The sequence below is a fragment of the Physcomitrium patens genome, chromosome 21 (genome assembly GCF_059467195.1).
Source record: "Physcomitrium patens ecotype Gransden chromosome 21, ASM5946719v1, whole genome shotgun sequence".
Taxonomy (NCBI): domain Eukaryota; kingdom Viridiplantae; phylum Streptophyta; class Bryopsida; order Funariales; family Funariaceae; genus Physcomitrium; species Physcomitrium patens.
The window spans coordinates 7,823,346-7,849,341 of NC_143430.1; the positions used below are offsets into that span (position 1 = coordinate 7,823,346).

The 25,996-nt window shown below is 38.6% G+C and overlaps 4 protein-coding genes across 19 annotated transcripts; 3 read left to right on the plus strand and 1 right to left on the minus strand.

The window, feature by feature from the left end:
* The first annotated feature begins 4,897 nt into the window (after positions 1–4,897).
* LOC112274289 (uncharacterized) lies at positions 4,898–8,768 on the plus strand. Of its 16 annotated transcripts, none has more exons than XR_016499718.1 (4): positions 4,948–5,864; positions 6,042–6,405; positions 6,651–6,910; positions 7,278–8,768. XR_016499718.1 is itself a non-coding variant. In XM_024503632.3 (2 exons), the coding sequence occupies exons 1-2, from the start codon at positions 5,064–5,066 to the stop codon at positions 6,348–6,350; spliced, it is 1,110 nt and encodes a 369-aa protein (XP_024359400.1). In that variant the 5' UTR covers positions 4,948–5,063; the 3' UTR covers positions 6,351–7,269. The 16 variants fall into 16 exon arrangements, 1 of the variants encoding a protein (XP_024359400.1); XR_016499719.1 differs by having other exon boundaries at positions 6,531–6,889; positions 7,278–8,354; XR_016499723.1 differs by having other exon boundaries at positions 4,953–5,864; positions 6,135–6,405; positions 6,531–6,910.
* Positions 8,769–10,926: 2,158 nt separating this feature from the next.
* Positions 10,927–12,485, plus strand: LOC112274219 (ATP synthase subunit gamma, mitochondrial). Its single transcript, XM_024503495.3, has one exon. It carries the CDS (start codon positions 10,997–10,999, stop codon positions 12,011–12,013), a length of 1,017 nt encoding a protein of 338 aa, XP_024359263.1. The 5' UTR covers positions 10,927–10,996; the 3' UTR covers positions 12,014–12,485.
* Positions 12,486–13,640: 1,155 nt separating this feature from the next.
* Positions 13,641–16,508, minus strand: LOC112274220 (uncharacterized). Its single transcript, XM_024503497.3, has 8 exons — positions 16,354–16,508; positions 15,891–15,998; positions 15,398–15,478; positions 15,076–15,148; positions 14,776–14,918; positions 14,527–14,557; positions 14,113–14,336; positions 13,641–13,835 (listed from the first exon to the last, which is right to left on the minus strand). The coding sequence occupies exons 1-8, from the start codon at positions 16,387–16,389 to the stop codon at positions 13,788–13,790; spliced, it is 744 nt and encodes a 247-aa protein (XP_024359265.1). The 5' UTR covers positions 16,390–16,508; the 3' UTR covers positions 13,641–13,787.
* A 1,598-nt stretch (positions 16,509–18,106) lies between these two features.
* LOC112274358 (protein ROOT HAIR DEFECTIVE 3) lies at positions 18,107–21,934 on the plus strand. The gene is made up of 2 exons (XM_024503791.2): positions 18,107–19,613; positions 20,308–21,934. Exons 1-2 carry the CDS (start codon positions 18,347–18,349, stop codon positions 21,558–21,560), a joined length of 2,520 nt encoding a protein of 839 aa, XP_024359559.1. The 5' UTR covers positions 18,107–18,346; the 3' UTR covers positions 21,561–21,934.
* The last annotated feature ends 4,062 nt before the right edge of the window (positions 21,935–25,996 follow it).

Here is a 25,996-nt window from a genome sequence, read left to right on the forward strand (position 1 = left end):
CAGAGACAAACGATGTCTTCAAGGCTTCAAATGTTGCTTCCGCTTCTTGATTCCATTGGAATTTATCTTTACTAGTCAAGCGTGTAAGTAGAGCTGCAACTCGTGAGAAATCTTTGATGAAGATCCGATAGTAATTGGCAAATCCCAAGAAACATTGGACATCTCTTACTGTCCTTGGAATCTTCTAATCCATGATTGTTTGGACTTTCTTAGAATCCATCATGAGACCATCATTTGAAATGATGTATCCTAAAAATTCAACTTGAGTAGTGTGAAATACACACTTTTCTATCTTGGCATATAATCCTGCATCTCTAAGTTTTTGTAATACTTGACGAACATGTATTTCATGTTCTTCGACGTTCTTAGAATAGATCAGGATATCGTCTAGATAGCAGACGACAAAATTGTCTAAGAATTCACGAAATACATCATTCATGAGATGTTGAAAAGCAGCTGGTGCATTCGTGAGTCTAAAGTGCATGACATTATATTCGAAATGTCCATACCTTGTTCGAAACGCAGTCTTCCATTCATCTCCTTCTTTGATCCGTACTAGATTATATGCTCCTCTTAGATCTATTTTTGTATAGATCTTAGCTTAATTCAACTGGTCAAGGAGTCCTGATATCAAAGGTAATGGATACCTGTTCTTGATTGTGATCTTGTTGAGTCCTCGATAATCAACACACATTCGTAAAGATCCATCTTTTTTCTTTACGAATAGAATTGGAGCTCCTGTTGGAGATTTTGAATGGCGTATGAAATTCTTTGCTAAATTCTCGTCAATATATGTCTTGAGTTCAGCCATCTCATCTTGCGATAAACTGTAAATTGGTCCAAATGGTGGCTGAGTTCCTTCCTTGAGGTCGATTGAACAATCATATGGGCGATGCTCAGGAAGAATATCTGCATTCTTTTTCTCAAAAACGTCTTGATACTCCTGATATTGACTTGGAATGCCAATTGAAGTCTTTACGTTTTCAGAAATATGTGCAGCATAAATAGCAAAAGTTGATCCTTCTTTTGCGGCGTGTATAAATGCTTTTACACCTATCAGTACGGGTTTTACTATACTAGACTTATAATTTTTTACTTGGTTGGTAGAACTATTAATAACACTCTGGGAAAAGTCAAGTTTACGCGAATTCCAATCTATTCGAGGGTTATATTTTTCTAGCCAGGATAAACCTAAAATAACTGGATTGGACGGGGATTTAATTATGTTAAAAGCTATGTAGCTATCATGACCGTCTATTGTTACTTTTATAGGATGAGTTTCATGAGTGACATCTCCAGAAGACAAGAGACGACCATCTATGACTTCTACATGTACTGGTTTAGGTTTCTATACAAAGGGTATTTTACGACTTTTAACAAATTGTTCATCTAAAAAACATGCTGAGGCTCCCGAATCTAATAAAGCAGAGGCTTTGTAATTCTTAGGTCCTAAATATAAGTCTATTATAAAACAAGGAGAGGGTTCTGAGGAGAGGATAGGACCTTCATTAGGAATTGTACAAGGTTCCAGCTGCACGGTCCCTATTGTAGCTGGACGAATCCGTTTTCCGACATGTTGTCTTCTTTGACCGTCGTACCCCTCATTTTATAGTTGCGTCGTTTCTTTGGACAATTTTGAGCAGTGTGCTTAGGTTCTCCGTAATATAAACATAATCCTTCTTGACGACGACGAATCTTTTCTTGCTCAGTTAGGGGTTTAAAACGTACCGCGTCAATTTGCATGTCTTCTACTTCTGAATGTACGTTTGACAAAGATGTTGATGTTGCCATTGAGTAATAACGTTGAGGTTCCCGTGAATGATTCTCGGATCGAAATTCAAAAAGTCGATTATCACATTTTACCGCAAAATCGATTGCTTGACTCAAAGTTTGAGGATCAGGTAAGTTGAGCATCAATTTCTTTACTTCGTATTGCAATCCATAAAGAAATTGACTAATGAGTGCAGCATCATCCCACTTGATGTCAATTGCAAGTTGTCGAAATTGTGAAGCATATACTGTTATTGAGCGATTTCTTTGTCGCAGAATTCGGATCTTATTTGTTGCAACACGAGTTGCATCGTGTTCACCATACATAGATCGAAACTCCGCCAAAAAAGCTTCCAAATTATCCAATATTGGATTTCGTTGTTCAAGAAAAGACGAAAACCACGATAATGCAGAACCAGAAAGTAGAGTGCCAATAAACCTGACTTGTGATCCTGGAATTGGATAGCTTTGCGGTTGAAGTTCAATTGCCAATTGTACTTGATTGATGAACCTTCGAAACTTTGATCTCGTACCATCTAATTTCTCAGGTAAGGCAATTCTTGGTTCTCTAGTGCTTATAGGATGTTGTACAATTGGAGAAGGAACGTGATTTGTTGTAGATGTTGAAGCAGCTCCGATCATCTCAATATCTCCACTTTCTGCTATTCTTGTTCTTTCCTGTGTTGGTGAATTGAGTTGATGCATCGCAAGCATTAACTCCCTCATTTGCTCTTGCATTTGTGCCATTGCACTCTTCATTTCAACAAGCTCTGCCATAATGACACTAAGAAGAAAAATTTGTTTGATATTGCTCAAGACAAAAGAAAAGAAAGACTTGATAATAAAGAAGATACTAAAAACAATATCAGTTTAGAAGTGGGTAATCCGCAAACTTCTAATACGCTTATGTCTTGTCAAGAGAAAGGGGTAATCCACTCTTACTCAAGAAAAAACAAAGCTCTGATATTGTAAGTGTACTCTTGTCAATCTGTCAAGGACAAAGAGTCGATGAGGGAAAATATACACCAAAAGGCTATCTCGATATAATAAGTCAAAATATAAACAAGTAGGTATATTAAAAGGAAACTGGAATGGCTATTGCCACAAGACAAGAAACTAAAGACTCTTGAACTTGGACTAGAAGCAAGAAAGGAGTTGACAAGAGTGAAGAAGCCTTCACTCTTGTCTCTATATATACTATCTAACTAGGGGCTACGTGGCGACGTTCAATAGGACCTCCAATATGTGTTGACTTTGTAGGACACATGCCTTGACTTATAAGGCAAGTTTTTTTACGTGTGGGCCACATAGTTAGCTTGATCTTCAAGCTAACAACATGTGTGGCACATGGCCAACTTGTTGACCACGTTTCTAATCCAAAAAGTCAATTAAAGACACCTATGAAGTCAAAGCAGCGTCTAGGAAGTTTCTAGGAAGCTTCTATATTAAATATTATAGAATTAACTTACTTTTATCTACTTTTACTTACTTCTACCTATTTCTATATGTAATTATTAGCTTACATGATTATGGCCGTGACATATATCATCTTTGAGTGACTTTCTAGTTCATTTCAATGTCACAAGAGTGTATTGAGGATTTCTTTCTTTGAGATTCATATACTTGACAATACCACATAGTTAGCTTATTCCACAAACTACTAATATGTGTAACATATGGCTAACTTATTGGCCAAGTTTTTAACCTATTAATCAATTATAAAAAATTCTAAAGTCAAAGTTGTGTCTATAAAGCCTCTAAAAAGCTTTGCTACTAGATAATATCAAATCCACCTATATTTATCTTCTATCTAATATTTCTTACCTATGTACATATAGATACTTATCACATGAAATTGTTGATGATTCTTTCCAAGAATTAAAGATTTGGTCTAACATTAAAATATGCAAGTTGATCAAAATTATACATTTAGAAGATATATGTCATGAAAATCAATTATTTGCTAAAAAAAAACTCTTAAATGTATGCATTTTAGAAGACTATTCATTTTTAGAATTTTTGAATGATACAATATTTTTGTGTATTATATTTGATAATGAATTTCATTTGTAGATTGGAAATGAATCAACAATTATAGATCCATTGAAAAGTATTGTGATTCTTCAAAAATGTATGAAAGTAGGTCCAAGATCACATGATTTATTTAAGGTGTCTATTCAAGATAGAATGAAGATAGAACACTTGGAGATGAAATTTCATTGACAAGTCAATTTTATGGATGTATTCTCTTTATATACATATGATTTGTGTAATAGAAAACACAATGAATTAAAAAATTGGATACATGTTAAAAGAGCAATTGCAACTATCTTGTGTAAAAAACTGTGCGAAAAATACAGCAATCTTCAAAAGCAACAACAATCATCAATTGCATCAAAACAAAGTGGGCACAACTAGCAACTGCAATTGTTAAAAACAGTGTTAAGTGGAAGTGGTGGGACAACTGATTCTGTCCATCCTGTAAACCGAGCCTTAGCCAAATCAACAATAAATGGAAGTGGCAAGATGACCAGTCAGCCATGCTCAAGATGAAATATATGGTAACCATAAGTGGTTTAACAACATGCCTTGCCATGCTCACCAAGCATAGCTGCAAAGGTCCAGAACAATCAACCACAAATGCCAAGACCACCACGAGCAAAGACACCAATATGTGAAACTAACACCAATTCTAGAATACAAACAACAATACCAACACCACAAACCACGCCAAGATCAGAAGAAAATGCCCACATCTTCAAAAAAAGTATATGCCATTGAAGGTGTCGGAGAACAAAGAATAGTGAGCTGCCAACAGTTGCAAGAATCCAACGCACACTTCAAAATAAACACAATGGAAGCAATTTAGGGCAGTAAAAAGTCGATAAGCAGAGACCGGCATCAAACCAACGGGCAGAAGGTTGAGAGCGTCGTGGCAGGGGCCCCGAGGACCGGATGAATGAGATTCAATCCGATGAAGGAAACCAGTCGGAGTGGGTATCCCCTCCATCAGCACAAGCCGACGAAAACATCTGTAAAATCGCCCACACCATCGTGGGTGCTTCCAGATTGTCGGACTTTCTATGTCATCATTACACCATGACAAACATAACCATTTCTCAAGTTGCCAAACCTCCGACGACAGTGCCCCTACCCCATAGACTATCCTCGAGATGCCCCGACGCCACAGACAATACTTAATGGATACGTACATATGGTAGTCTTCTCCTCGAGATGCCCCGACGTGGGCGGCGAATGTAGCTCAAACTTTTTCGCATAGGTGACCATTCTGGATGTTTGAAGTAAATCCATCGGTAGGGTGGGTTTCCAAGCAACTATCTGCAACTCGTGTGGGTTCATCGTTCAGCACAATGAAGAATGGTACTCCTGCGCATGGAGATTCAGGTAGCAGTGCGCAGGTGCAGTTACGCCCAGTTTGCAAGAGTGTGGTGGTAGAGGAGGTCCCGCAAGAAAACGGGAGCTCTGATCACGTAGCTCGTGTGGGCACCCTGACGATTTTGTTGACGACTGAAGGAGTGGGAGTTGCAGGAGCGTCGGTTTCGACCCGAGGGAGTGATACTCTAGAGCCGCGGTTCCGAGGTTCGACATCTGGAAGCCGGGGTTTGTCAGGTGAGATCCAGCTGACCCAACCGGCGAGGAACCAACAGCACATGGGCGTGGATATCCGCGATCCTGCGGGGGCGGCAGGAGATTCTGACGATGAGCCTGTAATTGCACTCAAAATTGCAAACAACTTAGCAGAGTTGAATAGTGGCAGGCATCCTAAGTTGAAGTTGGCGTTTGACGACTGGGAGGAGACATTCAATTTGTGCGAGAAGCGGCGCAAGTATAAAGAGGCGCAAAGAGATGCGATTTGGAACGAGATTTACCAAGTAATTGGATTCTATGTAGTCTTTCAGGGCGTGATTTTTACGGCTGTGGCGCAGGCGTCCATGCTGAGGTGCCAGAATTGGTGGACTTCGTTTCTGTTGTCCTTGTTGACGTCGCTCGTGACCGCAGCAGTTGTTTTTCAGAAGTTGAGAGGTTTCTGGGCGCTGGAGAATACAATTGACGGAGAAAAGAACACCAGCAAGGTACTTCGTTCTCAAACCTAAGTTTAATGATAGAGTAGGTAGACTACATCTGTAGAATTGATGTGTGAGGCTCTGGATGAGCGGGACTGTGGCAGCTTTGCGAAAACACTGAAGCGGCTATTGAAAGAAGAAGCTTTCAATGGCCCCAAAGATTGATGTGTGGAAGTTGCCGTGCAGCAACCAGCACTGCTCCCGCACAAGAATGGCGCTGACGACTTTGCTGAGATGTCAGAATTGCTGAGTTTGATCGGGCTCCAATTGTGTGTGCAGATTTTGAAAAAAAGGATCACGGATGTGAAATTAAGGATTGGACCCAGTGGATTTAATTTCGCCTTACACGCCAGAGACGGACCTACCAGGCGGCTTGACAAATTGGAACTCTCTGTTCGGTTGTATGGATCCGTCTTCGGTGTGTTGTTTGTTTTCTCCGCACTTTTCCTCATTTCCAGCTGGAGGATTTTGTGCATTCCAGGGTCTGCAGCATAACCATGTTGAATCGGAGACAAGATCAGCTACGGAGAGTATCCTCCAACAAATCTTAGTAAGCTCCTTCTCAATTCACACTTGTGCAATAGTTCGAGACATGCCGAAGTGTGTTTGTAAGTACATAGGTTAGGTTTAGGTCTTGACTGAAGAGCAGATTAGCACTTGTTGCGATCTTGTCAGGGTTAATCCTACCCAGTAAGTTGTGATCAAGAGCTCCACCGAATCAGCAATAGTACCTCCGAGACACTGAAGCTCAAGGTTGCCAACAACCTCGTGCTCACTGATTTGACCGTGTTGAAGCCAGGCGAGTCATACAAAGTTCACGTTGATCCAAATGCCACATACCAATAATATTGTATGGGCAAGGATCGCAACCGGAGGCTTCTAATGATAAGCTCCGATGACTGCGTGGACAACATGTCACGCTCTTCAAGGATGCGGGCAGCAGCTACACTGCTCAGAAGCAGCCCAAGGGAGCGCATACTAATCCAGCTGGTGTAACAGCGGTAGCAGTTGTTTCCTCCAGTGACAGTGGGCCGGTCAGCAAGAATCCCAGACTTGTACGTCTGTTGAAAATGATTTTTTTCCGGCAGTAACTAGAAAGTGTGTGGCAACGGGTTATTGAATGGGAAGCCATCGTTTGGAAGTACAAGTGTCAGTTTGTATTCTTCGTTCCGACATTTGGACCCCAAGTTCCTAGAATCTAAGCCGGACATGATAGTTTTTTTGGAGTGGAGTAATCACAGCAGAGTATGTTTCTTCAGCGTTCGTTTGTAGACACAGACGACTGTGAGTCAAGCGAAGTGCGCATGCGCTCTCAGCTGAGTCTGAAGGAGTGCGTCGAGGTCTAAATGAATATGAAATTGTATTCACTGTGAATAGTGGTGAACGAAATACATGATAACAGTTTTGGTGTGCACATTGCAGTGTATTGAACATTTTCATCGGGTCTGAACAAAAGGAGATGGTTAATGTAGAGGTTCAACACATGGTGCAACAGAGTGTGTGCAAATGGCGACATGCCGTCGAGTAAGATTTTCTTTGGTGCCCCAGCTCGTCGTCACCGGATTTCAATCACCATAACAGCAGGATTGTTTGCAACATGGAAGGAAATTCCGTTCAGATAGACGTCGGAGTGTGTAACTGTGGCTGGTAGAGGTGACTGTGTTCGCAAGCAGTCGTTCGGCCTGTTTGCTCCACCTGCACAACAGCAGACAAGACATGGAAATGTGAGCGGTTCACTTTCTGCGGTCAGTCTTGGGCTGCAGGGCAAGGAGCTCAGAGTGATTTCTCACGCGGACATAGCAGCAAAGTACAAAGATTGCAGAGCAGCCAAAATAAAGCAGAGAACTCATAGTTTGAGATGACGTAATTGTGGTTTCGTAGCGAGCAGCCTGGTGGAACTGAAACACAGAAAGGGATTTTGAGCTTGGAAGTGTGGACTTCCACACCAGTGACGGTGAAGTTCGGAGATAATTGACTGAACTTGCAGGCCTCGACGCTGGTCAGATGGCGGGCTTCAGCATTACTGAGCACCCTACTCTTGATTTTGTTTACTGTTGTTAAGTGTATGTCACGTCTATGTCATTTCTCCTTCTCCAGTATGCTTTCAGGCTTCGCCCCAAGCCCTCGCCTCCTTCCCGACTTTCTTCGCAGTTCTCAGTTTTGGACTGAAGGTTTTTATGCGGCACTGTGTGTACCGCAGGGGTGGGCAGCGTTCGTCGGCGGGAGGTGTGGAGGTCTTGGTCGGCATTTTGACAGTGTCGTGTGATGAATGTAGTATTTGTTCTTACCTTCTTTGGTTGATTGTTTGCCTAATCATGATGAGGATGAATCACGGGAGCTTGTAATCGGTTTGTTTTCGGTTGATGCCAAGCAGACAGCTGTGCCGTGCAGTTTTGAATATGACTGGTGGACGCAATGTCCTCTTAGCAAGTGTTTTGCGGTTGCTCACTGTGTAAAGCTGAAATCTTGTCTTTAATGCGAATGTAGCTTTTTAGTGTATTTACATATTTTGTTGTTGTGTTTGAATTCTAAGATTCGCTTTTGCTGCCAATTTGTGCGGTTGTACCTTGTTTTTGGCACCCTATAATGCTTCATTGTTAGAAGCTTAGGTTCTGGGTGCATGAGCTCGATTAGGGACATTGAAGGCTCCCTTGTGCTGTCGCGTGTGGCGTGGGATCATGTTCTGCATTACACAGTTGTGATAGTATGAGAGGTGAGTGGCGAGGAGGAGCATGAAGCTTGAGAAGAAAGCATTCCATCAAGGCTGATGTTTGGATGCGTCTAAGCATGCCTTGCTAAATTGAAGGACGTGGTGTAATAGAGAGTGAAACATGTGAATTCAGAGGAAATCAGTTGACCTCCCTTATGTAAGCTCCTTGTTTGAGGTCCTTATCGATACGAGTTTTGCACTCACATGTTGTACCTGTTGTGGCTGAGATCTTTGGATATGTGAATCTGTTTTCATCTATTGTTTGTGGACTCGTTGTTCCTAACTTACATCTGCTTATATTTCAGTGACGTATATTACTACAAATCTTTGGTATCAAGTGGTGAGGTTGTTGTTTTCATGTGGGTCTTTCTCTTCTTCTTCTTTTTTATTTTTTTTATAGAATTGTTTTCAATTGCATCTAATTATTTTGGTTGAATGCCATCAATCTCGTTTGTTTCTTTGGTGCAACTGTTGCTTACTAGGTTTAGAGATTTGCATTATTCACATTTCTTGCTCATGTATTGCTGTTTGTGGATTATTTATCAAGTTGAAATTGCAGATTGCTTGAACCGCAGTTTTTAGTAGTGTGACACTTAGTTTTAGGGTATTACTTGAATATTTCTTTGTACATGTATCGATTGCAGTGTATCATTTGATGGAGGGGTACATTGGCTTGTAACATGATTCGTTAATTGACCGATAATTGGAAATTTTTGAAATATTTTTCAAATTTTACAGTGCTTCTTTTTTGCTTGTTTGAGTGATGTGTTAGAATATTGAAATTTGTGCGGTTTAGGTTATAGTTTTAAAAAGCTTTGTTTGAGGTTATAACCAAAACTATGATTTGAATTAGGCTTATTAGCGTAGTGATTAATACGTGAGCACCAAGGTAGTGGGTGGATGAGCAAAGTCACTTGGTTGAGCAGTAGAATTATTGGAGAGATTAATTAATTTCTTTCCCCAAGATTTTGAAAAGCGTCAGTCACTGGGTGCTACGGACATTACTTTGAATCCTTGTCTTCTGAAGACAACTGCTGAACCCATTGTCGTGCATATTGTTTTCGTACATGAATGTGATTCTCAATTAGTTTATGAATATGTACATTATATTGCTAAGGCAATATTATGCTTTGTCAATAGATCGATGTGTAACACCACATAATCTCTAAACAATATTAGTAACATCTGTACATTAGTTGTACATAATAGTGAATAAAAAAGTAAATAACTATGTAGTTATAGAAAACATTTAAAAGAAGAACTTCAAAATTTGATGTTGTGATTTTTAAAATATTGAGAAAAGAAGAAATATAGAAATCAAAGTGCTAGATTTATACCATAAGATGGTGCACTTTAATTCCGTTTTTTAAAATTATTGTTCGTACAAGATATATTGATTTTTAGATTATCAAATTTTAGTTTTTAAATTATTTTCTTTATTAATCTATTTAAACGGTATGAAAGGAATTAGATCATTCCTTAAACCATAGTGGTGGATTTTTATGTATGGTTAATTTCAAATTGACATATATATATATATATATATATATATATACACTTAATTTGAAAATACTTAACAATCAACTTTTTCTCATAGTACCCTAGAAAATATTGTACATATAGGTCTATAATAAAACAATTATATTTTATTTATACAATAAATTCTATTTTGTAATATGTATTTTTCAATAATCCTAATACAAAAAGAATACAAAAAATTATTTTGTGATTTGGGTTTTAAACTGTATGTATGTATGCATGTAATTTAGTGTATAATATTGTTACTAATTGCAAGAAAAAAATAAAATGCGGATATTTTAATTAGTTTGAAACCTTATTATCTTAGTATCAAAAACGGGGAGAAGTATAAATTAAACAGAAATTTCAGAAAAAAAAAAGAAAAAAGAAAAAAGAAAAAAACTGACTAATTTTAATTTTAAAAATGATTAGTTTTTGTGCTTATTTAAAACTCATAAATCAATGTGGAAAAAAATATCTTTCAATCAAAATATGTGTGATTTTATTTTCATTATTTGAAGAAGTATCACCTTCTATTTATTTTTTCTAGCAACATTTTATTTTGATTCTCTTAGTGAAGCTCAACTTGTACAGTCTAATTCGATTTTGACGAGGTTAGATGTGGATGATAATCACACGCGGCGAATAATTCATCCATCCCCACCGGAGCAAGGGCGACCAGTGCACCCGGTCATTGTCTCGTGATCATCACCAAAGGATACTAACGGACTGTCGCCGGTCAGAATTTACGACGACTGACTGATCGGGTGACCGTCTCCCTCTTCCTCTCGCACCCATGCGATAGAGAGAGAGTCTAGGCAATAGTGTCGCGTTTTTCAGGATTTCAATGCTCGCGTAACCCTAGATCTTCCCTGTTGATATTGCATCTCCAGGTTCGTGTTGAATTGTAGACATGGCCACAGGGGCTGCACGCCGTGGCGGTTCCCGCCTGGCCAAACAGTTTGCGGACAAATTGACGCTCTCTTCGTCGGTAGGCGTGCAGAATGGGGGCGCAATGGGATCACCATGGGGGATGCAAGGTTTGGGAGCCACCAACGAAGTGGCGCCTTTCGGAGCGAGGGCTGCGTCCAACCAGGCGGTTCGTAATCGGATGCGCTCTGTGAAGAACATTCAGAAGATCACCATGGCTATGAAGATGGTTGCCGCGTCCAAGCTGAGGACCGTGCAGGTGAAGGCGGAGAATTCACGAGGATTGTTCCAACCATTCACTGCGCTGCTGGGAGACGCACCTGCGATTATGGGCAACAAGACGCTTGTGGTGACCTTGTCCACTGACAAGGGTTTGTGCGGGGGTATCAACTCTACTGTGGTGAAGTACTCGCGGTCGCTGTTGAAGTTGAATCAATTGAATGGGGAGGGTCAAGACACGAAGTTTGTGATTGTGGGAGACAAGGGGAAAGCACAGTTGCAGCGGGAGTACAAGAAGCATATCAGCACTTACATCACCGAAACTCAAAAGGTATCGATCAATTTCACGCAGTGCGCCATGATCGCTGACGAAATCATCAAGTCCAGCGAATATGATGTCATCAAAGTGGTATACAATAAGTTCAATTCTGCTGTCTCTTTTCTACCCACCGTGGCGACGTTGCTCTCCCCGGAGATGTTGGCTGGGGAAGAAGCCCAGAAGATCGGTGACCTAGAGTCTTACGAGACGGAGGGAGCCGAAACTCAAGGAGAAGTTCTCCAGAACCTTGCCGAATTCCAGTTGGCATCAGTGCTTTACAATGCCATGCTTGAGAATGCTACTAGTGAGATGGGAGCACGTATGTCTGCTATGGACAGCTCTACCCGTAATGCTGGTGAGGTGCTTGATCGTTTAACTCTGAGTTACAACAGGTCCCGTCAAGCGTCCATCACTACAGAGCTTATTGAGATCATTTCTGGTGCCGCTGCATTGGAGGGTTAGTGTTGTTCCGGATTTTCATTCAAAGCGTTCAAGTTCTTTTCCAAGTTCGATTGTGGCCGGCTAGAGTATCAGGTTTTCCTCCTGATTATTTAGTTTTTAGGTCTTCAAGTCGCGGCAGCAGTTCGGGAGGTTTCCTAGACGCTCGTTCTTGGGATTATGAATATCTGCTGTTGGAACTCCAATTCCTGAGTAGGGTTCAGATGTTCTCCTGGCATTAGGATCTGGGTGTAGCTTTTTGTCTTGGTTGTTGAAGGAAATGAGCCAAAGTGGACTTCATAAGGGAGAGGCAACCCAGGGTTAATGTGGAGGGCCAGACATTTGCTGTGAGCTTATGGCCCTTAGGCCTTTTGTAGCTTCACATCACTATTTGAATGGTGTGAATGGGTACTTCATGCAGTAGTTGTATCCATGCGTTTAAGCATGTCTGGACATTGAAGAAATAAGATCATTTGAATTTCATGTTACTGAACAAGACGGGGCATGGCGAGCATTAATAGTCAATCGATGTAATATGATAGTTGTGTTGAGGATGTGGGCATATCTTTTATCATCCATGTTTTCGGGGCTAATCGATTCATGCAGTTCTCATCTGAGTGCTGTGTTATCTGAAGTACCACAGCAAATGGTTGTCTTAGTAATCCATGTGTTACGTTTCGTAAAGTGACCTTAAAAATAATTAACAATTGTTTTCCTGCAGTTCAACCTGTATCCATTGGGCGTTAACCTTGTTATTCCAGACTAGATGCCCAGTATCTTACATATGAATTTTTTAACAATGAACTATTCTCTCCCACAATTGATTTATGACATCTAAACCTACACCAGTTAAGTAGTGGAGTGAAACCAAAATTGCTTAAATCTCATGATAGCTATGCTCCAAAATGAGAACAATCTGATGCCACTAATTGTTTGACTCAGAAAATCGATCTTGCTTATTTTACAGCTAAGAGAGGTAGGACTAGAAGAAACTAAATTGGTAGAAACAATTATAGCAGAAAATCATGTAAAAAAGATGTAAAGAAATGGAGCAGAGAACACAATTAACTGTGTTGCTATTAATATAATTGATTTCATAATACTAGTTTTTAATACAATCAGTTCGACTTCGTTTTCTATTGCTTCACAAAAAAAAAAAATCCACAAATCTTTAAAATGAACAGTAAATGTCTGTAATGAAAAAAAATGATAGATAGCCCCATGTGTGCAGATATGTACACGAACATTTCGACTGTAAAATTATCCTTGGATTTTACAATATAAGTACCTGATGATATTGAATATTTTATGACAACCAATAAAATTATCAATGTCAACATGAATTATTTTTATAAAATATTTTGTCTCCAGGTATAATATTTGGGTCCACTTTTACTATGTTTCGGCAGAACTGTTCAGGGGGGAACTAAAAGACCACTTCACGGATGTGCACAAAGTAAAAACACAACGTCCCGTCCAAAATCCAAAACATCCATAACATACACAAGGTGAAGACAGTATCTTTTGATGAATAAATTCGGTTAATTCCAAATAATCCCAGATAAATCCACCAGCGAAACTACATTTAGTATCGCCTAGTACAAACATCCCCTAATTTCTTACAGAACAGTCCCAGAAAATGGCAACTAAATTATGTTTGAAGCTGGTTACAGAAGCCGATCGATGAATAATTTATTTACAAAAAATGTTCAAAAATAAAATGAGGGTGAAATCTTTGTTCGCATAGATGCAAGAATCTGAAAAGCTGCTCTGACCATTCTACTGCTGCACTTCCACGTTACACCAGCTTTCGGACCATGACTACGCTGTCCCCACGTACGAAAACCTGCACATTTGGCAGGTGACAAGCAAAACAGCAGCAGAGAGAACAGTCAGGAGGCATTCGCTCCAACACACTGGAAGGTATTATCATTCACATCATTAACTTCATATTAACACAAAACCTCTATGTTTTCGTTGTGAAAACTAACTATGAATATAGAGTGCAAGATGAACAGAAATAATTCATTGATGCAACTCATGACAACATGAGTTTCAAATACTGGTTATAATGTTATATTGCGGGGTTGTTGCTACGACAAAAAACAGCGTGCTTTAAAGACCTGCTTGAGATGCCGCCGCCGATATTCGAGTTTGGGAAACAACCTCAGTTCCTTCATTGCCTCCGTGAGGTTTTCAACTCCAACTGCAATTTGTTCTTTCCTTTGACGCTCAGTCCCATCCTCCCTTACTTTGTCTAACAAAGAGTTCGCAGACATTTCCTCTTCGTTTTTTGGTACCTTCGCTCGACCTCGCTTGTTCACAAGCCGAGGTACACGACGACGAACTGCAATCAGAAGGCCACAATCATCAGACTAGGATCAAGGCATGTTATATACTCTCCATTTACATATTTTCAAATTGCTTCCACGAATTGCTCAACCGATGATTAAAAACAGCCTTAGTCCATTGAAGTTAATCAAATAGTGGAGAAAGCTATGCATCACACCGCATTGATTGCAAAGACGAAATGTTACCTGAATATTGTTCGTCAACATCATGCAGCACCTGCCCAAAAACCAATCGTTTTATTCAGTGATTCACACCTGCTAGATCAAAAAGAATGCTATGTATGTCAGCATTGTATTCCTAAGCCGAAGAACATTATTCTCTAACAAATCCCTCAAAGTTCAATAAACGGAGTCTTAGATTCTCATCCCTTCCGAGCTCCTCCACGTGAACCTAAACAACCACAGAGTTTACCTTTACAGAGAAGATGGGTGTACCATGTTAAAATGTTTGTCCAAGGCTCGCACAAAGCCCACCATTGTACCCCGGATGCCATGCGTATGACGTGTCCAAACCTGAATACGTGCTCTCTCTTCGTAGCATCTTACGAGCAAACCTAAAGGTCCTTGTCTTATTTTATCTGCAAATGACGAATCACACTCATTGATGAATTTTGCACGATCTTAAAGATTCAAGCTGACAGAACAAAGGACTTGCGATGGTCTTTAAGTAGACTTCGCAAAGTACGGAAAGGAGCGTGTCACTTCACTTATACGGTTTAGGTATACTTTTTGTACCTGCTATAGTGTCAAGAACCTTCGCTTGCCGAGCTCGCTCTGCTGCTTTCTCCAATAATAACGATGTGCGAGCCTGTAATCACATCGATACTCATACCTGTGAATAAACAAGAACCAACCTAACACCTAAAAGAAAGATTGTTTTCGCATGGCAAGCAATTTATGTAGTGTCATCTCAGCCCAGGCTGACTCCCTCGAATTTAAAATCAAAGGGCAAAATACAAATCGAAGCGAAGTAGATAAGACAGAAACATGATCAAATGTGGCTTCCTTCTGAGGTAATATACGTGTCACCACATCAACAAAAAGAAGTTGGTGAGACCTTAGCACGTTGCTGCGCAGCAATGGATTCTTGGGAGCGCGGGCCTCTCACAGGCGCGTTGGCAAGAGATTCAGGCACATCCTGTAACAGTTGAAATTTGAGAAAAAAGCAGTAGACGACTCTTTCTACAATGCACCCTAACCAATCTCTGTAGATTGTTGATGAGCATTACAGCATATTCACGTCAAAACTACAGTTCCAGATTAAAAAACCTATCCTGTCTGCATGTCTACCTCCGTGGGTCATCAGAGATTGACTCCGCTTCTTACACAAGCCAAAGACTTACGATCCAACGATACAGATTTGGATGTCGCGGAAGGTCAACTAGAGTCAATTGAGCAACGAAAACACTCCAGCAATTCTCCAGATTCAAACTCCCAAAAAATCATGCCCTGACTTACGAAGCATTAATTACATAACCCCTAAAATCAACTATATTTCAACCAAAGTCTTACGCCTGATTGAGTAGGCATGAGAGGTTGGAGGAACTTACTGAGGGCAGAATACGACGACACTTGTTCAGATTATCCAATGGTCGTACGCGAGGATTGGGAGGTTGGAGGCCCTCAGTCCTTAAAGCTGCCAAGGCGTCGAAATCCAGCTACAACTCAAGCATCATTCCCACCCATGAAAAAACCATCACTTACATTCATTCCCTACGACTATGTGCTGACTGACTCAACCGAACAAAACAACCTGGTGTACGGAGTGAAGAACCGCAATCTGGATGTGTACAAAATGACAAGCCAGAAATGCACTCATCAATGTACTGAAATCCTAATTCGCGACCTTGAGCACCAAATCCTCATGACCATAGTAACAAAATAAACGGGAGCAAGCATCCAAATTAAGACCAAGCTATACTGATAAATTCCCCTGTCCCCTAAGAAAGGCACCCTTCGACGTAGCAGGACGTGACACAGAAATGAGAGAACGAAGGACAATTTCAAATGTACCGAAAAGAAGTCGAGGCAGGGAACTGGATCAGCCATCTCTCAAGCGCCATAACTCACCCGAATAAGCCATGTAAGTTTGTATCATGCCGAGTTAGGGTTTCGGGCTTGGAAAGAATGCGAGAGAAAACCCCCAACAGAAGTGCAACGAAGTTCCCATGTTCGCTTTGTTCCGTTCAAGTGGGATCCCATTCTCGAAGGGGGATTGTTTTTCTTTTTCTTTTACTTTTTTTTGCTGTGTTTCAGGGCAGTTCACACAACGGCCCAAGTTCCAAGTCCCAAGGCAAAGACTCAACTTTTAGGGTTAGAAAAATCCATTTAAAAACATCATCTTACGCTTTTGGTTGTAGATTGTGAAGTTCCAAGAATTAACTATATTGGGAAATTCCAAAAAAATGAACGATTACTTGTAATTTCCTTTTTTAAACCAATAAATGAATGACCAATCTAAATGGCTACATTAGCGCTTATTTATGGATGATGGTCCCAAAGTTATAATAAATATTAATTATTCAAAGCATTTCTCAAAAAGTATAGAAATACGATACTTAAATCACCCTGACATTTGGTAAACTGTAGTTATGCTTTCTTTTGAATTACTCAGCTTTTGAACAAGTCTTCAACTTCTAGAACGAATTTAACATAATAAGATCATTTTCGTTTGAGCAGAAAAACTTGAATATCCGTATTTCGAGTACAAGGCATGTTTCCAAGCTTTACGCAAGAGTGAATATCCCCCCAAGCAGAATTTGTACTGTTCCATGCAATTTAGGGCTTGTCTGTTCTATTCTACAGAACAATTACAAAGATTTTCGTGCTGTTTTCTCATCAGCGACTGAGACAAAGCATATTTTTTTTGCTTGATTGGTGCGAGAGGTTCTTTTGCATTGGATTGCCAATGCAGGGATTGTTTGCGGAAACAGAAACCCATGGATATATTCCGCAATGAAGGAACCTTGCTTTCCAGACAGATTTAAAGTTGAGGCATGAATTGTCAGAGCTGGACGACGAGGTCAAGATTTGTAGGTTGTGCATGAGGATACCCTGCCAGGATTTTTTACGAAAGTTTGGATTCGTTCTCGTGGTTTCGAATTGCGGTTACCTGCCTTGCAAATTTGCAGCACTGGATGAGTTCTTCACCTGACGACCGACATACTGAGCGTGCAGCTACCGGAACATGGATGCTGGCTGTAGCATGTGCATACTGGCGTGTGAACCAATTCGCACTAATCACAAGATCAGAACGTAGAAACAGAGGAGGAGATACATAAACTCTATTCTATGTCAAGAATTTGTCAAGCCATGGAATGAATCCAGGGTGTTGCTACACATCTCAAGGTCGTCAAAACCCAAGAACCGACGAAAAACCCTTTCTCGTTTCTTGAAGCAACGGATTGCCTCCAATGCATGGCCGCTAAACAATGTCATGAAACAACCAAATGCACTGTCTCCGCCATAACCTAAACCTACTTAGCTCCAACAAAGCCCGTCAATGGCAACCCAAGTGAAGGAAAGGAACAGCGAACACGATCCGATTTCCATCGCCAGGAATGGAGGGCAGCGAGATCAGGTGTAGGCAAGCAAGCGACTTAAGTGGGCTCTCCGAGATGTCGAAATTCTAATCACCGTCCGCAATCACCAACTTTTCTGTTGGCTTTCATGAGTCGTGAGACTTTTTCGTCACGATCTTTTCCTTTTTGGTATTGCTGATGGGTTTCTGTTCGAATAGGGTTAGTTCGTGATGGATGACGGTAGCTTGTTGCGTTGGAGCTACAAACTATTCTCAGAAGTGTGAGCATAAGCTTGAATGCTGTCCTGCTCTTGATCCCGTTCTGAGTGGTGTGCAGGAGCTTCATGACGGCCATTGAGAGAATTTTAGGGAATCGTGGAATAGATATTTGTTGAAGGTAGGAGGGTTTTGCGTGTGGAGGCGTAGAAGAGAAGGCCTGTGGTGAGTTTTTGAAAATTTGAAGCTTTGAAGTTTGGAGGTGCGACCATGGCAGACTCCGTAGGGAAGACGCCCACACTGCAGCTGGTGGATGGCAAGGGCGGTTTTAATACTGCAGGGCTGGATGCATTCGTTAAGAGCGTGAAGCTGGCAGAATGCGGACTGTCCTATGCGGTGGTGGCGATCATGGGGCCGCAGAGCTCCGGGAAGAGTACGCTGCTGAATCATTTGTTTAATACGAGCTTCGTTGAGATGGATGCGTTCAAAGGGCGAAGCCAGACGACACAGGGAGTGTGGTTAGCAAGGGCGGATGGGATAGATCCGTGCACTTTGGTGATGGATTTGGAGGGGACGGATGGGCGGGAGAGGGGCGAAGATGATACCGCATTTGAGAAGCAGAGCTCGTTATTTGCGTTGGCTGTGTCTGACGTTGTGCTGATCAACATGTGGTGTCACGACATCGGTCGCGAGCAAGCTGCGAACAAGCCGTTGTTGAAAACTGTGTTTCAGGTTATGTTGCGTTTGTTCACGCCGCGGAAGACAACGTTGCTATTTGTGATCCGTGATAAGACAAGGACGCCGATCGAGACCTTGGAGCCGATCTTGCGAGAGGACATTCAGAAAATCTGGGATACGGTCCCCAAGCCAGCGAATCACCAGCATACGCCGTTGAGTGAGTTTTTCAACTTACAGGTCACCTCCTTAGCGAATTATGAGGAGAAGGAGGAGCAGTTCAAGCTGCAGGTGGCAGAGCTGCGTGAACGGTTTCAAAACTCGATAGCTCCTGGAGGGTTGGCGGGCGATCGGAGGGGCGTGGTGCCTGCGACGGGCTTTCCGTTTAGCACGCAAGAGATATGGCGCGTAATCAAAGAAAACAAGGATCTGGATTTACCGGCGCATAAGGTGATGGTGGCCACCGTGAGGTGTGAAGAAATTGCGCATGAGAAATTGAAAGGTTTGCTTGATGATGAGGAATGGCGCAGTCTGGAAGAGAAAGCAAAGAACGATGTGGTGGTAGGGTTTGGGAAGTTTGTGAACGATGTGGTGGAGAAGTTTTTGCAAGCATATAACATGGAAGCTGCCTTCTTTGATGAAGGCGTGAGGACGTCCAAGCAGAACTTCTTGACGTCGAGGATCTTGGATGTTGTGCAACCTTCGTATCAGCTAGTGATAGGCCATCACCGGGCGAAAGTTCTGAACTCCTTTAAGATGAGTTTGGATACTAATCTTGAATCTCATTCCGACGAGGGATTCGCTAACATTGTGCGGTGGTGCTCAAAAGCAGCTTTGCTCGAGTTTGAACGTGGATGTGCCGGTGCGTACGGTTTGCATAATGGCATTCCCCATTCTTTTCGTTTTTCTTTTGGGAAATGACTTGTTTGCTTACTTGCAGTGATCATGGTGAAGTTTGTAATCAATACTGACAACGGAAAAATATTTTCGAGTCAGATCTTGTGTATTTTGGGATTTTTTTCGTTATTGATGAACGTTAGGGGTTTAAGGTATTTTGAAAAGACCTTAGCTTTTAAGTTCTCGTTTCTTGAGAAGTCAAGCAATTGGAAATCTATAGAATATGGATGAAGGAAAAAGTCCAATGCTGCGGTTTTATTTCCTAGTTTACTGTCTCTAATAGTTTTCGTGATCTGTGTCTTACATGGATAATGTACAGGTTATAGTTAACGAGGGTCATGTAGTTGCAGATTTGTTCAGACTCAATTTTGGGGCATTGTTCTGCTAGTTTTTGGTACTCCTTGAATCGGTAGTCATCATCCTGCATTTATGTACTTTTATCGAAAAAATAGTTTCATTAGAGAACCACGTGAGGTACCAAGTTGCATTTTATACAAAGTATGACCGTAGGGTAATTGAATCTGAGAACTGATGTTAATTCGTTATTCTTTGAGAATACGGCGATGCTGTTGCTCAGTAGACTTTGTCGAGAATCAAAAGCAATCTTTATGTGAATTCTAATCTGGCGTTGATGTTAACGATGGGCTTGGTATTCTCAGATGCGGAAGTTGCTCGCTCAGGATGGGACTCTTCTAAGGCGAAGGAGAAGCTGTTACGTGACATCGATACACACGCTCAGACTAAACGAAAGGAGAAGCTCGCTGAAGTGGTTTCTATGTTCGAAAATAAGTTGGAAGCTGCTCTTGATGAACCTACAGCATCGCTCTTGGACGCTGCAGCTCCTGATACATGGTCAGCCATAAGCAGGCTAATGGAGGCTGAAGTTAAAGATGCTACATCCAGATTATCAGACGCAATTGTTGGCTTTGAGCCATCTAAAGAGGAGGAGACGAAGATGCGCGATTTTTTATCGAAATTTGGACGGGGTGTTGTGGAGAAGAAGAGCAAAGAAGAAGCTTCTCAAGCTATAATTCGGATGAAGCAAAGGTTTATTAATGTGTTCGGACACGAAGCAGATAACATGCCTAGAATATGGGGAGAAGAGCATGACGTTCGTGCTATCACACGAGATGCAAGGTCTTCCTCCTTGAAGCTTCTTTCAGTATTGGCTGCAATTAGATTGGATGAGGACTCTCAAAAAAGTGATTCAATTGAGTCTTCTCTTAAACCGTTGTTGGGAGACCAACCAGAGACGGCTCTTCAAAGGACAATATCCAGAACTGTGTCGGGAAACAACACCGCCATTGTCAGAGGCCAGTCCTCAGCATTGCATGCACTATCTGTAGCTATGTGGCCGGGAGTATCTTCCAACGATACCTTGATCACCCCCGTGCAGTGCAAGAGTATTTGGAGGCAATTTCAAGCTGAAACAGAGTACACAATTAGTCAGGCGATGGCTGCCCAAGAGGCTGCGAAGCGAAACAAGTCATGGTTACCTCCACCATGGGCCCTCATGGCGATGGGTGTACTTGGATTCAACGAATTTATGGCTCTTCTTCGAAATCCTTTCTACCTCGTGCTAATCTTTATCGCCTACTTGGTGGGTAAGGCTGTTTGGGTTCAGTTAGACATCACCCGAGAGTTTGAGCATGGATTTGTTCCCGGTTTGATTTCCGTATCAACAAAGTTGCTGCCCACTGTAATGACTCTACTTAAGAAGCTTGCTGATGAAGGCACACAAGGAGCAGCTTCAGCAATGAACAACAATGCCGTTCGCACCAATGGGACTGATAGAATTAGGCACAGGGAATTAGATGACATGTCTGCAGGGCAGGGGTCTGTATCTAGCGGCCTCAGGGACGATGAACCTCAGGCGAATGGCAACCTTAGGCAGAGGCATGCCCTGGGGTAATGGGAGTTGTCTTAACAACTATTGGATTCTTTTCTTCTCAACATTGGCGTAGTATGGAGGCGTGGATGTAAGACATCTGAGTTTTTTCTTTGCTCTTGTGCACAATTGTGCAAATTCTGAGAGCGTGCTTATTCAAAGGCTCTGAACATTCTTTTCCATAGAGCCGCAGATTCTTAGCAGCTGGACAATTTTCTGTAGTCTAGTTAGTCTATCTAGAAGAGTAACGCAGTTTCTTTGTATTATGAAAAATACGACGGCGGAGATTGCGGTATTATCAGGTCACAGTGTGAGTTTATTCCGTTAGACTCGCGTTGTTTGCTACATTGTATTTTGTGGAACCATTAAACTGATTATGAATACGTCATTCAGGTCCATTTTTGTCTTAGGTGTTCATCAATTTGATCACTTGCACTTGTTAGGTTAAGAACATGCGGATTTTATGGTTGATTGTCTATGAAGCTGGAAACTTCGGATCCAACTCTGCCCCTTGATGTTTTGCATTACGTCACATCGTCCATTGTGTGAGTCTGCGTCATCAAAATATCAAGCACCGGAGAAATGTGATCAGCATGTCCACTAACCGGGAGCTGGTTGACAATTACGTGCCGAATGGGGTACCACTAAAGAGTCTATTGAAAGAGACTTTGAATACGACCACACAACATTTCAGCTCATCTACAGCACGGCACTACCACGCTCCAGTGCACAGTGCTAACCAGGAACTATTGTGAGCTATTATTGCAAGAGGTCCTAATGCTACTATTATAAGCACTAAACAAGTAAACAAGTAGACCTTGGGCTTGACAATGGAATTGCAACTTTTTTTGAGGCGAAGGGATCAAGTATTAATGGACGTTGAGGTCCCCCACATCAATTATAAAGTGTCATCATTGATAGCAAGTGTTTGTAACTATTGTTTGCCAAAGAGTGGTTATAAGTATGTCCATCTTCATAAGATTGCCATTTAAAAAGTGGGAAAAAACTCCTTGGTAAAGCTTTTGTAGACAGATTTACAATATTTTAGAAATTATTTTGAATTGAATCATATATTAATTTAATATAAAAAATAAAAATTTCTTGTGTAATTAATTTTGATATAGTGAGACAAATAGTTTGGAAACTCTACAACTTTTTATTTCAATGATGTGGTTTCAGAAAATTGATGATTTATATTTCATTTTCTTATTTTATTTTCTTAGTTATATAGAAATATTTATCTTAGTTTCAAAAAGAAAAAAAATTAAATGCTTAAATTTAAAAGCCAAAGATATTATTAATAATATTATTATTTAATAAGAATCAATTCATTGTAATGTTTATCATTTCATGTAAACAACAATTGTCACACACAACATATCAAGTGCTACAAGCCAATCACAAAGTATGTAAACTAAATATAAATGCACAACCAACATACTTTTAAAGAAAGATGATAAATTTAAATACCAATAAGTCAAGCTATCTCTCAAACCATTAGAGGAGAATCCAATAGTGTAAGTGTGAGTAGAAGAAAATTCTAAAGCTTTACTAAATGGCTAAATTACCACCAATAAATCCCTTATAAGAAGCTTCTTCTCTCTTAAAAACCACTTATAAGTCTTGACTTAACAAGAATGTCAAATCAAGGGGGTTTTTCTACCTAAGTATTCAAATCTTAGTTGACATTAACAAGCCAACTAATGGAAAAAACTAAATGGATTGAAAAACCACTAAATCCAAACTAAATCATATACATCCGATGTGATTTGGCATTGGATGCCACATTATGTGAAAATTATTTGAATTCTTTAAATATCATAACCATTACAAGCTTATTTGTACTAATAGGCATGAGCAATTGAAATTTTAACATATTGAAAGTTTTTAAAAATAAAAAGAGACAAAATGAAAGGTTCTTTTTTAATAATTAAAAATATATATTATAAAAGAAAAATCATTACATTAATTTTTTTCTTCAAGTCTTTTATTACATTTTGGATTTTTAAGTGATTATAAAATATTTTAATATATATATATATATATATATATATATATATAATCTTAAAATGATGTGTATAATATGCTTTTTAATTTGATTTATAAGATTAATTAGAATTTTATTTGAAAAAAATAACAAGTAAAAATAAGTTGTATATAAATTATTAAGAGTCATTATATTTTTTAGTTGTTGGTTAACTTCAAAGAGTTTCTGAAACTTAGTAATAAATTCATGTTTAAAAATTCTAATATATATATATATATGTATATATATATATATATATATTTAAAATTTCTTATTAATATATTAAAATTCTTTGATGTTACATTAAAAATTAATTAAAATTATCAAACTTATTAAATAAATAAATTTGAACTGATTTAATATTATCAATTTATAATACTATGTCCAATTTGTATACTATGTAATTTCTTATTATTATTTTTCTAATAAAAAAGAATTGAATGATTTTTTAATGTTTAATGATAATTTCTTCTATAAAAATCAAATCAAATAATTTAAATCAATAACATGTTCAATTAAAATAATGTATAAAATTTTGTTTAGAATTTTTATGGTTAAAAATGTCACAAACATAATTGACACTTATAATTACTTAAATAAGAAGAATTATATAGAAATGAGTAAAAATATGTAAATTTGATAATATTATGTGGAATTATTTCTTAGAAGCTTCATAGATGTGAATTTGACTTTATATGTATTTGTAAATAATTGATAGATTAAAAACTTAGCTTATAAGTTGATCAAATATCACACATATTGGTAACTTATAGTACAAGTTGATCATATAGTACACATATAGAAAACTTCCCTTATAAGTTAAATATGTATTTCATAAGTTGGATATGTGTTAAAAGTCCTATAGAACATCACCACATAGCTCCTAGTTACATAATATACATAGAGGCAAGAATGAGGACTTTCTCATTCTTGTCAATTCTTTTCTTGCTTTTAATTTAATCTCAAGAGTTAATATCCTTCTTATTCTTGATAATAGCTATTTTAATTTTTTTATTGAATATACATGATTTTTTATTTATATTTATATTTTAATTCTTTAAATATTTATTTTTAATACTTTGACAAGATTTTTAATTTATTATTGGTGTTGTTGTTGTTGCTTTTTTTAAAAAAATAAGTAAATCAATCCATTTTTTTAATTGATTTTTAAAGGTTGTATACTATTATCTTTTATACTAATTTTTTTTGTTTTCTAACATTGATTCTTTTTATAAAAAGAGCAAACTATTCAATTTAAAAAAAAAAATCATTTGATATTAGTTGTAGATTATTTTTTTTCTTTTTAAATTTGATTTGTGATTTTATTAAAATTATTTCTTATATAGAAGATAGAAAAAAAGTTATAAATGCTACACTTGATGGAAGTGACTACAAATTTGCAACTATTTTAGAAATTTATAAGCTTATCAACACTCTTAGAATAAAAATTTTACATATTATTAATGTAAACCATAAAAGTATTACTCCTACCCTAATAAAAAGAAATCAACAATAAGGTCTTATATCTACACTAAAAAATAATGCAGTTTGGATTTTATAACAAAAAAATCTTTATTTTAATATCTTAATGGATTTATTGAAGTTGGATTTATAATTATATTTTTATCTGAAAGTGCTTTCTTTTAGTTAGTATCTTTGATGAAAAAGAATTCACAACTTTTGCACAATCTAAATTCATTCTTGAAGTGTTTATAGCTATATTTGCAGAAAGAGATTAAGAAATGCTAGTAGAGACAAAATTCCAATCTTTACAACAAAGATTACAATTAGCTACCATTTATGGTGTTGAATTTTAAAACTTTATTTATAATGTGGATTAGAATAATAAAATCTTTATCAATCAATTTTGATACATATTAAAAATTATATCAAAATTTTATTATTAAAAATTCTAAAAATAGATTTATTAAAATTATTTATTATTTAAGCCATTGTATGCAACAATTAACTTTTTAAAAGATACCAAGAACAAAGATTTGGTTAGAGAAGCATAATTCAATTCGTAAAAATAATTCAAAAGTTTTTAGAAACTAATTCAATAAGGCAAAAATTCATGCAAATTGATATAATACGTTTTAAACTTTTCAATGAGCAAAAAAAGATTTGAAATTGTGAAAAAAGATTATACTAATATTGTGGAGAATCTAAGTACATTACTTAACTTTATCCAAAGAAAGAATGCAATCACAAAATGAAGAGTATGGTTGCAAAAGAAAACAATGTTTTAAAAAAAAAAAATTTGTTTGACTATAATAGTGATAATGTAGTTGAAATCTTGTACAATATCAAATAAAAGTCATATTTTTTCTTTTGATCTCTTACTTTATTTTACAATAGATTTTTGTTTAGGACCAAAAAATTAAAAAGCCTCTAAATTATTAGATTTAGAAGTTTTAGCTTGTTTTATAGCTAA

What these genes read in the sequence shown, in the direction of transcription:
- LOC112274219 (XM_024503495.3), top strand. Translation starts at nt 10,997, where the DNA reads ATGGCCACAGGGGCTGCACGCCGTGGCGGTTCCCGCCTGGCCAAACAG.
- LOC112274358 (XM_024503791.2), top strand. Translation starts at nt 18,347, where the DNA reads ATGGCAGACTCCGTAGGGAAGACGCCCACACTGCAGCTGGTGGATGGC. An exon ending in GTTTGAACGTGGATGTGCCG is followed by an intron (nt 19,614 to 20,307) that starts GTGCGTACGGTT and finishes TGGTATTCTCAG; the next exon opens with ATGCGGAAGTTGCTCGCTCA.
- LOC112274220 (XM_024503497.3), bottom strand. Translation starts at nt 16,389, where the DNA reads ATGGCTGATCCAGTTCCCTGCCTCGACTTCTTTTCG. An exon ending in CCTGCCTCGACTTCTTTTCG is followed by an intron (nt 15,999 to 16,353) that starts GTACATTTGAAA and finishes CTTGAGTTGTAG; the next exon opens with CTGGATTTCGACGCCTTGGC. An exon ending in GTCGTCGTATTCTGCCCTCA is followed by an intron (nt 15,479 to 15,890) that starts GTAAGTTCCTCC and finishes CAACTGTTACAG; the next exon opens with GATGTGCCTGAATCTCTTGC.
- LOC112274289 (XM_024503632.3), top strand. Translation starts at nt 5,064, where the DNA reads ATGTTTGAAGTAAATCCATCGGTAGGGTGGGTTTCCAAGCAACTATCT. An exon ending in GAGAAAAGAACACCAGCAAG is followed by an intron (nt 5,865 to 6,041) that starts GTACTTCGTTCT and finishes GTTGCCGTGCAG; the next exon opens with CAACCAGCACTGCTCCCGCA.